The sequence below is a fragment of the Cebus imitator genome, unplaced genomic scaffold, assembly GCF_001604975.1.
Source record: "Cebus imitator isolate Cc_AM_T3 unplaced genomic scaffold, Cebus_imitator-1.0 Scaffold118, whole genome shotgun sequence".
Classification (NCBI taxonomy): domain Eukaryota; kingdom Metazoa; phylum Chordata; class Mammalia; order Primates; family Cebidae; genus Cebus; species Cebus imitator.
This window is the reverse complement of record NW_016107433.1, coordinates 472,279-486,728: the sequence shown is the minus strand read 5'-3', so window position 1 is coordinate 486,728 and position 14,450 is coordinate 472,279. Positions and strand designations below refer to the sequence as shown.

General features: G+C 52.8%; 2 protein-coding genes across 4 annotated transcripts in view; one reads left to right on the top strand and one right to left on the bottom strand.

The window, feature by feature from the left end:
- B3GNT9 (UDP-GlcNAc:betaGal beta-1,3-N-acetylglucosaminyltransferase 9) overlaps window positions 1-4,349 on the top strand; it is an 8,162-nt gene extending 3,813 nt beyond the window's left edge. Inside the window, exons 1-2 of one of the 2 annotated variants that reach the window (XM_017539270.2) lie at window positions 904-1,670; window positions 1,863-4,349. In XM_017539270.2, the coding sequence (XP_017394759.1) occupies window positions 2,035-3,246 (1,212 nt within the window). In that variant the 5' untranslated portion in view covers window positions 904-1,670; window positions 1,863-2,034 and the 3' untranslated portion in view covers window positions 3,247-4,349. Of the gene's footprint in view, window positions 1-903; window positions 1,671-1,862 lie in introns of those variants that run through there. The other variant, XM_017539269.2, reaches the window with a different exon arrangement.
- CUNH16orf70 (chromosome unknown C16orf70 homolog) overlaps window positions 3,915-14,450 on the bottom strand; it is a 43,547-nt gene continuing 33,011 nt past the window's right edge. For both annotated transcript variants that reach the window (XM_017539266.2, XM_017539267.2), the window contains exons 10-17: window positions 12,132-12,265; window positions 11,638-11,721; window positions 8,340-8,422; window positions 7,852-7,895; window positions 7,313-7,356; window positions 7,105-7,163; window positions 6,097-6,169; window positions 3,915-5,405 (exon numbers count right to left, since the gene is read on the bottom strand). In XM_017539266.2, coding sequence (XP_017394755.1) covers window positions 5,319-5,405; window positions 6,097-6,169; window positions 7,105-7,163; window positions 7,313-7,356; window positions 7,852-7,895; window positions 8,340-8,422; window positions 11,638-11,721; window positions 12,132-12,265 — 608 coding nt within the window. In that variant the 3' untranslated portion in view covers window positions 3,915-5,318. The remainder of the gene's footprint in view (window positions 5,406-6,096; window positions 6,170-7,104; window positions 7,164-7,312; window positions 7,357-7,851; window positions 7,896-8,339; window positions 8,423-11,637; window positions 11,722-12,131; window positions 12,266-14,450) is intronic.

The window sequence follows — 14,450 nt, the reverse complement described above, 5'->3', positions numbered from 1 at the left end:
TTTAGTAGAGACGGGGTTTCACCATGTTGACCAGGATGGTCTCGATCTCTTGACCTTGTGATCCACCCGCCTCGGCCTCCCAAAGTGCTGGGATTACAGGCTTGAGCCACCGCGCCCGGCCCCAGAGTTGGCTTTTTAAGGTTGAACATTGGTGGGAAGAAGCCATCAGGAGCAGATCTAGCCCTTGTGCAGAGGATGGGGCTGGGTTCTTAGAGAGTGGTGGAGGCTGTCTATTTCAGGCTCCACCACATGCTCTGGGACCAAGGAAGAGAGAGCTGGCAGCTGAGCTGGGCAGGGACTTAGCCCTCCATCCCAGACTACCTCTGTCCACCTGGATCCCAGAGCAATCCCTTAACCAAGGCCTCCTCGAGGAGCCTTCCCAGGCTGTCCCCATCCCTGCCAGTCTAGTATGACCTGCAGCAGCACAGGCCTGATCATTTCTACCTGCAGGAGGCTATTCTGAGGACCAGGGAATTCAGAACTGCACCTGGGTCTGGGCTCAGGTTCATTAGCCCCCAGGGAGACAGGCTGAAGTGCTTGCCTGTGAAATTAAAGCAGACTAGGTTGGCCCCCTGTTCTGTATCCCAGTGGATGGATGAGAGGGGCAAGGAAGGACAGATAGATAGAATCCTCGACTGGCCGGCCACGGTGGCTCACGCCTGTAATCCCAGCACTTTGGGAGGCCAAGGAGGTCGGATGATGAGGTCAGGAGTTCAAGACCAGAATGGTCAACATGGTGAAACCTTGTCTCTAGTAAATATACAAAAATTAGCCAGGCGTGGTGGTGGGTGCCTGTAATCCCAGGTACTCAGGAGGCTGAGGCAGGAGAATCGCTTGAATCTGGGAGGTTGCAGTGAGCCGAAATAGCGTCACTGCACTCCATCCTGGGTAGCAGAGCGAAACTCCCACCTCAAAAAAAAAAAAGTATCCTAGACTGAATTTCAGAAGACCCGGGGGCAGAGCTTTCTGGCCCTTGGATTCTGGGCAAGTCACTTAACTCCGCAGGAGCCCCTAGTGTCGCCATCTGGGCATGAATGAGAGCTGCTGGTAGGGTTGTCCTGAGGATTGGGTGGGCTGCCTTGTTTGTCCCTTGCGTGTGTTTACTGGAGGTCGGAAGCATGGCAGAGCCAGAAGTGAGAAGGCAGCCATGTGTCTCAAGGGCAGCATATGCACCCTGCCTGATGGAATCAGGGCTGCTGAGGACAGGCCTGCAGGACAGGCCCGGGATGGTGGCCAGGTTCATGCGCATTTGGAACTGGCCCGCTCGCTCGGGGGCTCCTTGCAGCCTAGGCTCCGCCCCACTCTGGAGAGGCAGGATGGGGAGTGGAGCGTTGTGGGGAGCTAACCAGAGGAGTTGATGCTTCTTCCCAACCCCCGGAAAGGCGGATTTGGGGTGTGAGCACCCAGAACAGGCCTTCCCAGAGGAACTGTGAGGAGGCTCCCTCTCAGGGATTAGTCCCCACTCGGAGGTTGGAGTCCTCCTGGCGCCGGGGCGGAGCTGAGCTCCAGAGGTCCGGGCGCGCACAGCTGGAGGGTCACGTGGCATGGCCCTGGTCCCCCTTCCTGCCAACGCTGCATCTGGCTCAGGCCGGTCCCTGGCGGCCCCTGGGACCCTGCGCTGAGTCCCGGAGGCCAGGGCGTCCGGGGCTGCGCCACTTCGAGGGCCAAGCGTGAGTGTCAGGACCCCAGGGCCCGACGTTGAGGGGATGGCAGGGGTGGAAGGGATTCGGCCTCAGCATTGGGGAGGAGGGAGGTTAGGGGCCGAGGCTCCCTGTCTCCCTGCCTGGCCCTGGGGCGCAGTCCTGGGCCGGAGCTGAGGCTGGGGGAAGTTGGCTACATGGGGGAACTTCTTGTCCCTTCAGGCTGCCCGTCCCGGCTGGGAGGAGGAGAAAGACGCCAGGGGCTCCACCGCCGGTTGTTGGAGCCCCCCCGGGGCGTGGCCTCCCGCCCCCTTGTCTGGGGAGGGCGGGGCTCGCTGCCCGCCGCAGCGGACTGCGACCCTTCCAGGGGAGGGAGGGCACTGGCAGCGCGGAGATGAGGAGGCGGCTGCGCCTACGCAGGGACGCTTCAGTCACACTGCTCCTCGGCGCCTCCCTGGGTCTCCTACTCTATGCGCAGCGCGACGGCATGGCCCCAACGACTAGCGCGCCTCAGGCGCCAGGGAGGGCGGCACCGAAGCCCACCCCCAGACCCCGCATGTTCCAGTTACCCGATGCGGTTGCAGCCCTGCCGGCCTACGAAGGGGACACGCCGGCGCCGCCCACGCCCACGGGACACTTTGACTTTGCTGGCTATTTGCGCGCCAAGGACCAGAGACATTTTCCGCTGCTCATTAACCAGCCGCACAAGTGCCGTGGCGACGGCGCACCCGGTGGCCGCCCGGACCTTCTCATTGCTGTCAAGTCGGTGGCAGCGGACTTTGAGCGGCGCCAAGCCGTGCGCCAGACGTGGGGCGCGGAGGGCCGGGTGCATGGGGCGCTGGTGCGCCGCGTGTTCTTGCTGGGTGTGCCCAGGAGCGTAGGCTCGGACCGGGCCGGCGCAGGAGACGTCGGGGGCAAGCGAACCCATTGGAGTGCCCTGCTGCAGGCCGAGAGTCGTGCATTTGCGGACATCCTGCTCTGGGCCTTCGACGACACCTTTTTTAACCTAACGCTCAAGGAGATCCACTTTCTAGCCTGGGCCTCAGCTTTCTGCCCCGACGTGCGTTTCGTTTTTAAGGGCGACGCCGATGTGTTCGTGAATGTAGGGAACCTCCTGGAGTTCCTGGCGCCGCGGGATCCAGCCCAAGACCTGCTTGCTGGTGACGTGATTGTGCAGGCGCGGCCCATCCGCACGCGGGCCAGCAAGTACTACATCCCCGAGGCCGTGTACGGCCTGCCCGCCTATCCTGCCTACGCGGGTGGTGGTGGCTTTGTGCTTTCCGGAGCCACGCTGCACCGCCTAGCTGGCGCATGTGCGCAGGTCGAGCTCTTCCCCATCGACGACGTCTTTCTGGGCATGTGTCTGCAACGCCTGCGGCTCACGCCAGAGCCTCATCCTGCTTTCCGCACCTTTGGCATCTCCCAGCCTTCAGCCGCGCCTCATCTGAGCACCTTCGATCCCTGCTTTTACCGCGAGCTGGTTGTAGTGCACGGGCTCTCAGCTGCTGACATCTGGCTTATGTGGCGCCTGCTGCACGGCCCACATGGACCAGCCTGTGCGCATCCACAGCCTGTCGCTGCAGGCCCTTTCCAGTGGAACTCCTAGCTCCCCACTATAGCCCCAAGCTCCTTACTTGGATCCAGGATGGAGCGGGAGGAAGCTTGAAGGAATTTCCCAGGCAGATCACCAGGTGCCTGTCTCCACAGGATCCTTACCGGGTTGAAACCCATGTAATGGTGACCCTTTGAGCTGGCCAAGGCTGGGTGATAGAGGACCATCTCTTGTCTAACAGGCCTCAGAGAAGCGGACATGTCTGGTCCTCCTAGTAGCACACACGTGTGTTCAGGTGGAGTGGCAGGGACTCATGGAATCCTACCACACTCCTGGGTTTGGAATCCCTAAGGCTGACACGGACGCATGCAGGAGCCCCCACAGGGAGATGAAGGGGCCCCGGCCGCCACAGCCTTCATGAACCTGGCAGGCACTCTGCCACAGCTCTATCTGAAAACAGACATTGTGCTTCCCACAATCTCTCCTGGGCCCAGGTGTGGCTGAGCACCAGGGATGGAGCCACACATAAGGGACAAATGAGTGCACGGTCCTACCTAGTCTTTCCCCAGCTCTTGAACCCACGCAACAATGCCAGTCTCCCACTGGAGGCTGTATTCCCTCAGAGGAGGGAAGGAATGTCTTCCCCTGAGACTCCACAACTATTCATTTCCCCGTATTCTTCAACCACTCCCTTGCTCAAAAAACCAATACTCACACTTAGCTTAGTACAAACATCCCAGCAACAGCACATGGCAGGCCATTGCTGAGGGCATAGGTGCTTTATTGGAGAGGGGATGTGGGCAGGGGATGAGGAAGGTTCCCCCATTCCAGGAGGATGGGAAGAGTCCTGGCTGCCCCTGACAATGGGATATGCAAGGGGCTCTGCCCAGGCCACAGTCCAGATGGGAAGACACCAGTCAGTCACAAAGTCATGGGAGCGCCACACAAGCCTGGCTGTAGGCCCAGGAACCGCATAGGGGCCTGAGGCAGGTCCCCTGCACATTCATCATTAAACTATACAGGATGAGGCTGTACATGAGTTAATTACAAAAGAGTCGTATTTACAAAAATCTGTACACACATTTGAAAAACTCACAAAATTGTCATCTATGTATCACAAGTTGCTAGACCAAAATATTAAAAATGGGATAAAATTATACATTTCTCTTCTCAATTCTTTTCAAAAGGATTAATATTTTTAAAGCACATATATGCTACTTTCCATTAGCAAGACCCATGAAGGGACTGAGCAGCCAAGCCTTCCTTGAGCCCCCAAAGGCTTTGAGCCATGGCCCAGCCAGGGGCTAGTGCCCAGGGTTGAGGCAGGGAGCCAGCCCACAGTGCAGAACAAAATGCTGAAACAACAAAAGTAGGAAGATGTCTTTGGCTAAAACTTTGGCATTAAATAAAAGAGGCAAACAGGATGGAAACACGCAGCCCTGCCAGCCAGGTTGTGGCAGAGCAGGGACACAGGCAATCTTGAAAGCTGACTCCAAGAGGGGTGAGAACCAGGCCTGGGCATGTTCCTGGATGGTAGAAAGCTGTGTTTCAACCAGTTTGGTGTGCCCAGGCAGGGAGCGCGTGCAAAAAAGGAACAGGGAAGGGCAGGTGGGCCACCCTGGCCACAGCCAGCTTATCAAGTAACTAAAGTGGATGTAGTGCAAATGTCGCAACCAAGTATTACAGACACGCTACCTGCTTGCCATAAGGGTCAGGTGGCAATGTGGGGCTGAAGGCAGGAGCTTGTTCTTATTCTCAGTGCCTGTGCCCTCAGTCACAGAAAAAGCCCCAAGTCTTCCCAATGTGCATGTGACAAGCGTTGATGTGTCCTGCCTCCTTGCATGTTAGTTGAGAGCTCCTGGGTCCAGGAATCAAGGCTCAAAGTTTGTGCTTCTCTTTGCAGTCTGTGTCCCCTGCTGACATCAGCAGGCCAAGGACGGACAGAAGAATATCTGGGCCGCTCAGCCCATGGCAGAGCACCCAGCCTGAGACCAACTTCAGAATATCACAGCAGCCCTTCAACACTGGCCAGGTGTCCAAGAAAACCCACAGGGTGGTACAGAGGCCCACTGGGCAGGATGTGATGCACAGTTACACGGGACAGAGGGGCATGAGTGGTGATGTCCCTAGGGGAGCTCCGATGTTCTCAGGTGGGTACCAGGCCTAGGGGGGCCATACAGGGTCACCGAGGCAATGTGGTTGTTCTGCATGACCTGGTGTGAGAAGAGGACAGTGGGTCAAGGGGTAGAGGTAAAGGGATGTAGACCAATCCTGTGCAAGAGGGCTGGAGGTTGTGTGACACAACTGCACGTGAGGGCTGGGCTTCCCGACTCCTCAGCCTCCCCTGGTTCATGCTAAGGGCCCCTCTGCCTGAGATATGCCTGTTTATCAATGGTTGATACATAGCCTTTACCACGGCCATTTGTCCAGTCCTTCTGGAACTGTTAAGTGTCTGCTGGAGATACTGGCATCCACAGGGAAAAAAAGGGCAGCTCCTCCTCCTGCCAAGTCACTGGGGCCTCCAGAGCCACTCACTACCCTACAATGCATTCACCTGCCACTGGAGGGCCCTCAACACCCTCAGCTGGGCCCCACTTGCCCTGTGGTTCCCCCTTCCCTTCTATACTCATGTTTTCAGATAGAAACTTGGGATCTATTACTTCTCGTCTTGTTGGATACAGACCACTGCTTTGGCCTCTGTGACCCAGATTTCTCAACATCATTTCTGAACCCTCTCTGGTAAGTGTGAGGAAGCCAGGTATGCAGCAGACAGGATTGCGGGAGAAGGATGAATCTGCCCAACAGGGAAGTTAGGCCCTCCCCAATTTCCCTCCACCATTTATGTGGCCCTGCCATGACCAGCAACCCCCCAAGCAGTTTATTTCTAGGGCCTCCATGGCTTACCTCAAAGATCATTCGCTGAAGACCAAAGCAGAATGTGGAGCCAAATGGGTTGGTGTTGTTTGGGGAGGAAGACCTGAGGCCAGAGATTCAGAATTATAAAGGGGCAGACAGAGGCCACAGCCTTGAAGCAAGGCATCCAGTGTTCTCTGGGGTGTGGGCTACTGGCCAGTAGCTTCTCACAGCTATGAGAGTATGTCTGCTTCCCACATAGGCCTGCAAGGTCCTCGGGGTAGGGATGGCCCCACTCAACTCAGAATCCTACATAGCCCAATAGGGTACAGAAAGTTACTTTGGAACTGGAGTAGGGTGTGAGGAGCCAAAAGGGCCCTCTCGAGTGAGAATCTCAGGCAGCATGGCAACCAGGAATGGGGCTGTGGACTTCAGCAGGCAGCAGCTTTGAGGGAAAAAGAGAGCCCAGGAAAGCCAGCCAATCCCTCCTTCGTTCTGAATAACTAAGAGTTAGAAGGCCCCCATATCTGAAGATAAGGTGGGGAGAGGGGAGCTACCCTTGGGGACAGCCTCTCTATCAAAGGTGAACACGCGGAACAGTTGGCTCAGTCCTAATGTGCAAGGTGGGGCAGGAAGTACGCTTGTGGCAACATTAGAAACTTATGTAATTATTTTTTGAAACAGAGTCTCGCTCTATCACCCAGGCTGGAGTGCAGTGGCGCAACTTCGTCTCACTGCAACCTCCACCTCCTGGGTTTGGGCAATTCTCCCATCTCCGCCTCCCGAATAACTGGGATTACAGGTGCCACCACACTCAGCTAATTTTTGTATTTTTAGTAGAGCCAGGGTTTCACCATGTTCGCCAGGCTGGTCTTGAACTCCTGACCTTGTGATCCACCCACCTTGGCCTCCCAAAGTGCTGGGATTACAGGCGTAAGCCACCATGCCTGGCCCAACTTCTGTAATTTTTAAGAAACATCCACTCTGTCAGGCTTCCCTGGGCTTTCTGGGCTCTAAGGAGTCCGGTGGGGTGGCCAGGGACATTAAACTCCCACTAACCTGTGCAGGACAACAGGCTTCTCCACAGGGTGACCCAGGAGCTCCTGGATGTTGTCCCACTACAAGAGGGATAGAGGGGAGCAGGGGTTAGTAGGGACATGAACATGTCTGTGACCAATGGCTGGCCCTGAGGACACGGCCACAGACTGCCCATAGGCTATGTCCACCTAATTCTTAGGCTGTATCAGGTAGGAAGACAGGCGCTCACCTTACTGTAGGTTGTGCACGTTTCTGTCTGACCATCTGCGTTTTCTGAAAGGAAAAGACAGTGGGGCAGATTGGTAGCTGGCCCAGCCTACCTGCGGCCCCATCCCTAGGTAGGATCCAGACCTGGTGACCCTTTGCACTGGGGCTGGAGTACATGGGGAGGATTAACAGGCTGTTCTGGAGTTCCAGGGTGGAAGAGGATGGAGAGGTGAAGGGAGGCCAGTCAGGTGTGAGCTATACCAACTGGCAGTAGGTGGCAGGCACCAAGGATGGGCTGGGTACCGCTGGATGATTATCTGTAATAAGAAACTCTCCCCTCCAGAGGCCAGCAATCCACAGTCATAGGATAAGGCCTCAAGGGTCTCTAGGAGACCCAGACCAAGAACACTGCAGCCCCAGAACAATAAGCCCATCCCAGAGGAACTGAGGCCATGGGCAGAGGCTCCACATACTCAACCATTGCTTGGATCTTTCTCCCTTCTCATAGTGGAAAACAGACTCTAAAATCCCTCCCTTACCCTCAGGGCTTTCACTACTCACCTTTCTTTATGGCTAATGGGATCTTGAACTCACAGCGATGATAACTAGAGAGAAGACAGATGGATAAAGGCTGGGCTTCCTAGGAAGCCTGACCACTCCCATATTCCAACCCCACACCCCAGGAGAAACAGAACCAAACACACCTGCCCAAAGCCTTGGCTCTGAGCCCCTGACAGTGTTCACTGGGGGAGGCCAGATTTATGCACGGAAGTCGAACAGAAAAGATCCTGGCCCTGGGGTCTGGAGAGCTATCACCTTGGATAAGCTTTCTGAACCAATTTTCCTAATTATAAAATGGGTTCAAACAGAAAGATGTAAGGCATTGGACACTGTGCCGGAACACAGCAAGCACTCAGGAAATTTACTTCCCATGAAACAGCAAGCATTCAGGTGTTGATAAATTAGTGAACACCCAAAGCCACAAGCTCTTTCCTAGGGTTTTCAGCCCAAAGCTCACTTCATAGCGGGGAAGGTACAAGTGTACTCACATGTTGAAATTATAATGCCCAGGGTAATTGGTGTGTAGAACGAACTTCTTCACTTTGTGTGTATTTGCATCAAAGAGGATGTCCTGGGATAGAAAACAAGTGTACTCAAGGAGGGAATGTTATTGAGGCAGGGCAGGGGCCTTCCAAGGGCATGTCCAACTTGGGACACCCAATCCATTCCATAATGAGGATGCCTGCAGGCATCACCTTTCTTCCAGACAACAGTTCAGGGGACAACGAAGGACAACCAGCTTTTATACATTTTCAATGAAGGGGGGACCCAACCATCTACAGAACCAACAGGAACAGGGGTTGCAGCTACCAGTTTTTGGGCACAATAACATTGTAAGGGAGAACTTTCCTGCCAATGGCACCTGATAAAAAATGTAACTGAGAGCAGATTTTGACTCTAAAGCTACCAAGAAGATTCAGTCACCTGATTTTTTTTTTTTTTTTTGAGACGGAGTCTCACTCTGTCACTCAGGCTGGAGTTCAGTGGCATGATCTTGGCTCACTGCAATCTCCAAATGTGGGGTTCAAGCAATTCTCCTGCCTCAGCCTCCTGAGTAGCTAGGATTACAGGCACACACCACCATGCCTGGCTAATTTTTGTAATTTTAGTAGAGACAGGATTTCACCATATCGGTCAGGCTGGTCTTGAACTCCTGACCTCAGGGGATCCACCCACCTCAGCCTCCCAAAGTGCTGGGATTACAGGCGTGACCCACTGCACCCGGCCAAGTCACCTGATTCTTGAGGGGCTCAAGGCCACCTGACTATTCTGAATTTCACGATCTGCCAGACACTCCTGGCTTTCATTACACCCTCTGTGGGAGTTGGCAACCCCTGCCTGACCGCTCTCTAGGTCTTGGACCTGGATTTGATGCCACCCAGTGAACACTTCCCTCCTATCCCCTACCCTTCCCAGCTTCATATCCAGGTAGCTGCTTGGGCCTGTGACCTCAGGGTCACCTCTGACTCTACCCCTGTACCCACAGCCAACTAAGTCCAACTAAGGATAGTCCATTCTCTCCATCTTCCCTGCCACCTATTGATAGCAGCAATGGCCCATCTGTAGTAGCTGCTGTGAGGACACCAGCTGCAGCAGGGAAAGGGGCCTCCATTTTCCCATAGAACTATGCAGAGCCTGTGGACGCTGGGAATAGGTGAGAGCCCTGCCCTCTACTGAGTTGGCAGGGCAGGAGCCCATGCTCCTGGGTGTAGCTGCAGCCTCCCAGCCATAGCTCCAGACCCTGGAATCCCTGCATACTTGGGAGTCCAGGAGGCCTCTTGCCCCAGCAGGCTTGAAAGTGCCTGCTCCCACTCCCTAGCCTCTCCCCACTCCCAGTGCCTGCTCTGGGGAGAAGCAAAGTTGTGGCTGAGCCCAGCCACTGCTGCAACCTGGCTGGGAGTAGACGTACTCAGGGTGACACTGACATACCAGCCCGCTGCTGCTTTGGCATGAACAGCATGGACACCATGGACGGCATGTTGATGGTGGCAGGAAGCAGAAAGGCTCCTGGGTGGAAAGGGCCGGGTCCCAGGTGAAACTTCACCTTCAAGCCAGGGATATAGCCTGAGGCCTGGGGGCCGGGCTGTCAGCTCTGGGTTGAGTTCGTGGCCTGAGCGAGAATTTATGGTGCTGTTTCCGGGCCTGCCCATGGACCAATCAGCATGCATTTCCTCCTTTCTGAGCCCATAAAAACTCGGGACTCAGCTGGACTTGGACAGACGTCAAGACTACTAGCTGTGGGAAGCAGCTACCCACTTTAGGTCTCCTTGACTCCTCGGGATGACTTGCCTACAGAAAGGAGCTACCCACTATGGGTCTCCTATGAACTGTTCTGTTGCTCAATAAAGCTCCTCTCCTTCTTGTTCACCCTCCAGCTGTCCACATACCTCATTCTTCCTGGATGTGGGACAAGAATTTGGGACCCACCGAATGGTGGGACTGAAAGAGCTATAACATAAACAGGGCTGAAATGCCCTGCCCCGCTTTCCACATTGTGAGCGACAAGAAGGAGAGAATAGCTGTAGCCCTTCCGGGAGTCCAGAGCTAGGGGCTCCCTGCACCAGAGCTGTGACATGGTGTTTGGGGCTCTGTGGTTCCTGGTGTCTCCAAGCTTCTGTGCACCACTGCGTTCTCCCTGTCCAGACATGGGTGCCCACAATGGAAGCCACTTGTACATGTGATCCAGCCTCAGGCCTTACATGGAACCAGCATCTGTGATGGTGTCTGGAGCTGCCCACCCTGCTACAGCATGCCTGGCTGTGCACAGTGGCCGGACCCCACACTCACTTGCTCACACACCTCTTGCTGCTCTGCGCCTGGCTTGCCCTTGGCAGGTATGGAATCTAGTAGGCTAGTAGCATAAGCCAAATGCAGCCTGCCAGGCTGAGTGGGAGAAAAGAGCCCAGTGGGCCCAAGCAAAAACTCGGGCAAAGGTACCAACTGCCACAGAAGTTTCCAGCTGGAAAAGCAACACCCTAAGGTTCTTGAGATACTATCATCACCGGCCCTTGAACCAGAGGTCCAGCTACAACAGCACTGTTCCCTCTTGCCACCATCCTACTCTCAGGAGTTCATGATCCTACAGCAGCTCCCCTACTTCTCTCGGCTCCTGTGTTTGGTCTTTCTCACATGGGCAGACTCAGTCTCTCCTCTCTCCCTCTCTGAAATCTACTCTTTGCTGCCTCAGGACCTCAGACCCTGGCTCAAAGGTTACAAGACCCATGGTCCAAGCCAGCCCTACCCTCTGAGATGTTTCCTGCTGAAACACTGTTTACACAATCATTTCTCATGCCTGCATGTCACCCACCAGCTGGACTGTCTGCACTAGATAGCCACCAGCTACATCCAGCTCCATAGGTCTAGAGCACAGAGTAACAGCAATGTCTCTGAGGTGGTCCTCTAAAAATATACAAGCACGCCCCACTGTCTCTAAGCCTTTTCAGTCTCCATTTTGTCCACTCAAGAGGGTCCTATACTATACAAGAAGACAGTTCCTCAAACAGCTTAACCTGAATGATTTCTAAGGCCTCCATCTGTGGAACATGTTTCCCTCAGAAAAGAAGTCAACATGTACGAGGGAACCTAGTGTTCCTCAGCAATCCTGGTTGCAGGAAAGGTCTACTTTGGTACCAGAGCCTATGCAAAACAACCCTGGGCAAAGCCACCTGGGGCCAGGCTCCCCAATGCCCAGGCATGGTTCCAGCTACATGTGAACACACAAATGTGCAAAGGTGCACTGCCCATCTCAATAGAAATGAAAGGCTTCTCTGAGGAATCACAACTTACCACTCCAAGAGTGAAATAGTTAAAAAAGTAGTCATTGCACTTCGATGGAACTTGTTTATGAGGGGAAGGAGAATGAATTTTCATCTGTAGGGAAAAAATAACCATAAATTAAAATCCACCCCTCTAATACAGTTCTGGATTAACTAAAAGTCTACAAATTGTGTTCCTTGTGTAACATTAAGCTGTGGTGCATGCAAGAGTGTGGGGATTCTCAGCTGCTGGTGCTGACCAATCTAGGAGGAGAGGTGGCCAGCTGTTGTTGACTATGGACTGGGCCTTGGTCTCCAAGGAAAGGTAAGGACTATGGAGAGGGACAGAGTCAGGGTAACGACTACAGGGGTTAGAAAATAGTTTTCAATTTACTTTACCATTAGCTTTAATTAGAACAAATTCTATGGGAAAATAGCAAACAGTTTATATTTACTTAATATTCAATTGGTGTTGATTGAAAAAAAGGAGAGAGACTGCCTACTCTATAAACACACTTCCCCTACCTTGTCTTCTGATTTATAGAAGACTTTGTGTGGAGAGCCAAGCATGCTGAGAACATCTTGGCAGGAATCGCCAAAATACACTGAACGTTCAAATACCCGCATCTTGGCATCTGCTAATAGGCCAGGTCCACAACCTGCAGAAAACAAGAGTGAGAGGTCATCAGGTTATGGTTAGGACCAGAGACCCTGACCTTCTGGGGGTCCCAGAGAAGATACTGGCTGCATGGTACATTATTAGGTCTGGCAAGGGCCAAGACGGCATGTAAGCAGAAATATCAGGTCACCAGGGCTTAAGACTGTACAAGAGATCACTATCTATTCAAAATAAGGCCAGGGACTCATTCAATGCCCCACATGTGACATGGAGCTCTGGGGACTTCATTCACTTACTCACTCACCAACTGTTTTATTGCCTACCGTGGGTTAGAACATTGTGCTACATGTTGAAGAAATAAAAGTGAACAAAACAGTGCAATTTCTGGCCAGATGTGGTGGCTCACGCCTATAATCCCAACACTTTTGGAGGCCAAGGTGGACAGATTGCTTGAGCTCAGAGTTTGACACTAGCCTGGGCAACATGGTGATACCTCATCTCTAAAAAAACATGCAAAAATTGGCTGGGCCTGGTGGTGGGTGCCTGTAGTCCCAGCTACTTGGGAGGCTGAGGTGGGAGGATCACTTGAGCCCAGGAGGCAGAGATTGCAGTGAGCTAAGATCATACCACTGCATTCCAGCCTGGGTGGGAGTGAGACACTATCTCAAAAAAAAGGCACAAAAGTAATTCTCAATGGTAACCCCTAACCAGAGACTGAACCTGTACGACCGCTCTATCAACAAGTAGAGTGAAACATGCATTAACTCCCTAATTCCACACAAAAACCTGACACAGCCCTCCAACCCAGACAAGAACCATTATCACTCAAAAGGGACAAACCAGCGAAGTGGAGGAATAAAAGACCTTCTAATTTGCCAAAAGTTTATTCTTTGGGAAGAATCTTTAAGCTCTGACTATTTCTGATACATTTCAGAAATGGTTCCAGTTAATGACACATACACAAACACACAAATGTAGAAGTGGTTGTCGAACACTAAAAGACACACCAATAGTAAAAATTTCCCTATTTTGTGGAGGGGGAGACAAGGTGTTTTGCCCCCACCTCCCAGCAAAAAAAGGATGCCAAGAATCTGAGAAGGACTGTAATTCCTGGTGCCATGATAATCACTAAAACCACCTTACTCAACACAAGGCTTTACAGTTGTTGAAGTTCTCTCATGGGTAACAATCCATTTGCTATATGCAGAAGCTGCAGAGAATCCAAATCTGAAATAACTAGATACTGAGTTCTTCAACTTACCCAAGAATCTCTATTCTCATTAAATATAAATATACATCAAGGGGCAAATAATGGCTTAGACAAGCCTGGGTGACCTACAGAACCCACTGAAAGTCCTGTCAAGCAGGACTGTGGGCCCGAAGTATCCAGTCGCCTAATACATTTCTTTAGGTGCCAGATATGTGTGATATCAGATGGGGCTGCAGGGAAGGACGCCTTCATGGGTGAGTCTTCTCTTTTGTTTCCCTCTGCTTAAAGTATATCCAGGTAGAATTACCCACAGTTTCAGGCTACTTTTTAGTTTGTGATTCCCCAGAGTGTGTCTTTCCACAAATTATTATTGTGAGGACCAAGACAGCTGAACTGACTCCCTGCATTAGAAATATCACAGCCATACTCCATAAGGAGGCAGATATGAGAAGAGAAGGAAGAGAAAATAAGGAAGAGAAATGAGTAGGTGGAGAAATTTGTGCTTGCCACAGGAAATTCTCAATGAAGGCGGTAACTCTGTGAGGCCCTGACTTAACAAAGCGTTTGCCCTGCTGACAGTGTAAGCAGTGAGCAGTGTGACTACTGGCAATGTGCTGTACAGGTGGCAGACAGAATCGGCTGAGAGCCCATTCTCAACAGGCTCCTCTTGTTATTGCCTGAAATGATTAATGGCCCTGATCCTTGACTACCCTGCTGTTTCAAGCAGTGATCTTGGGGAAAAAACACGCTAAATCGCTTTACCTTGCTGCCACATCTCAATTCTCTCAAAAACCATAGCTCGGGCTGGTGGCTCACACCTGTAACCCTAGCACTTTGGGAGGCTGAGGCGGGAGGACCACTTGAGATCAGGAGTTTAAGACCAGCGTGGTTAATATGGTGAAACCCCATATCTACTCAAAATACTGAAATTAGCTTAGTGTGGTGACACACGTCTGTGATCCCAGCTACTTGGGAGGCTGAGGTATGAGAATAGCTTGAACCCAGGAGGTAGAGG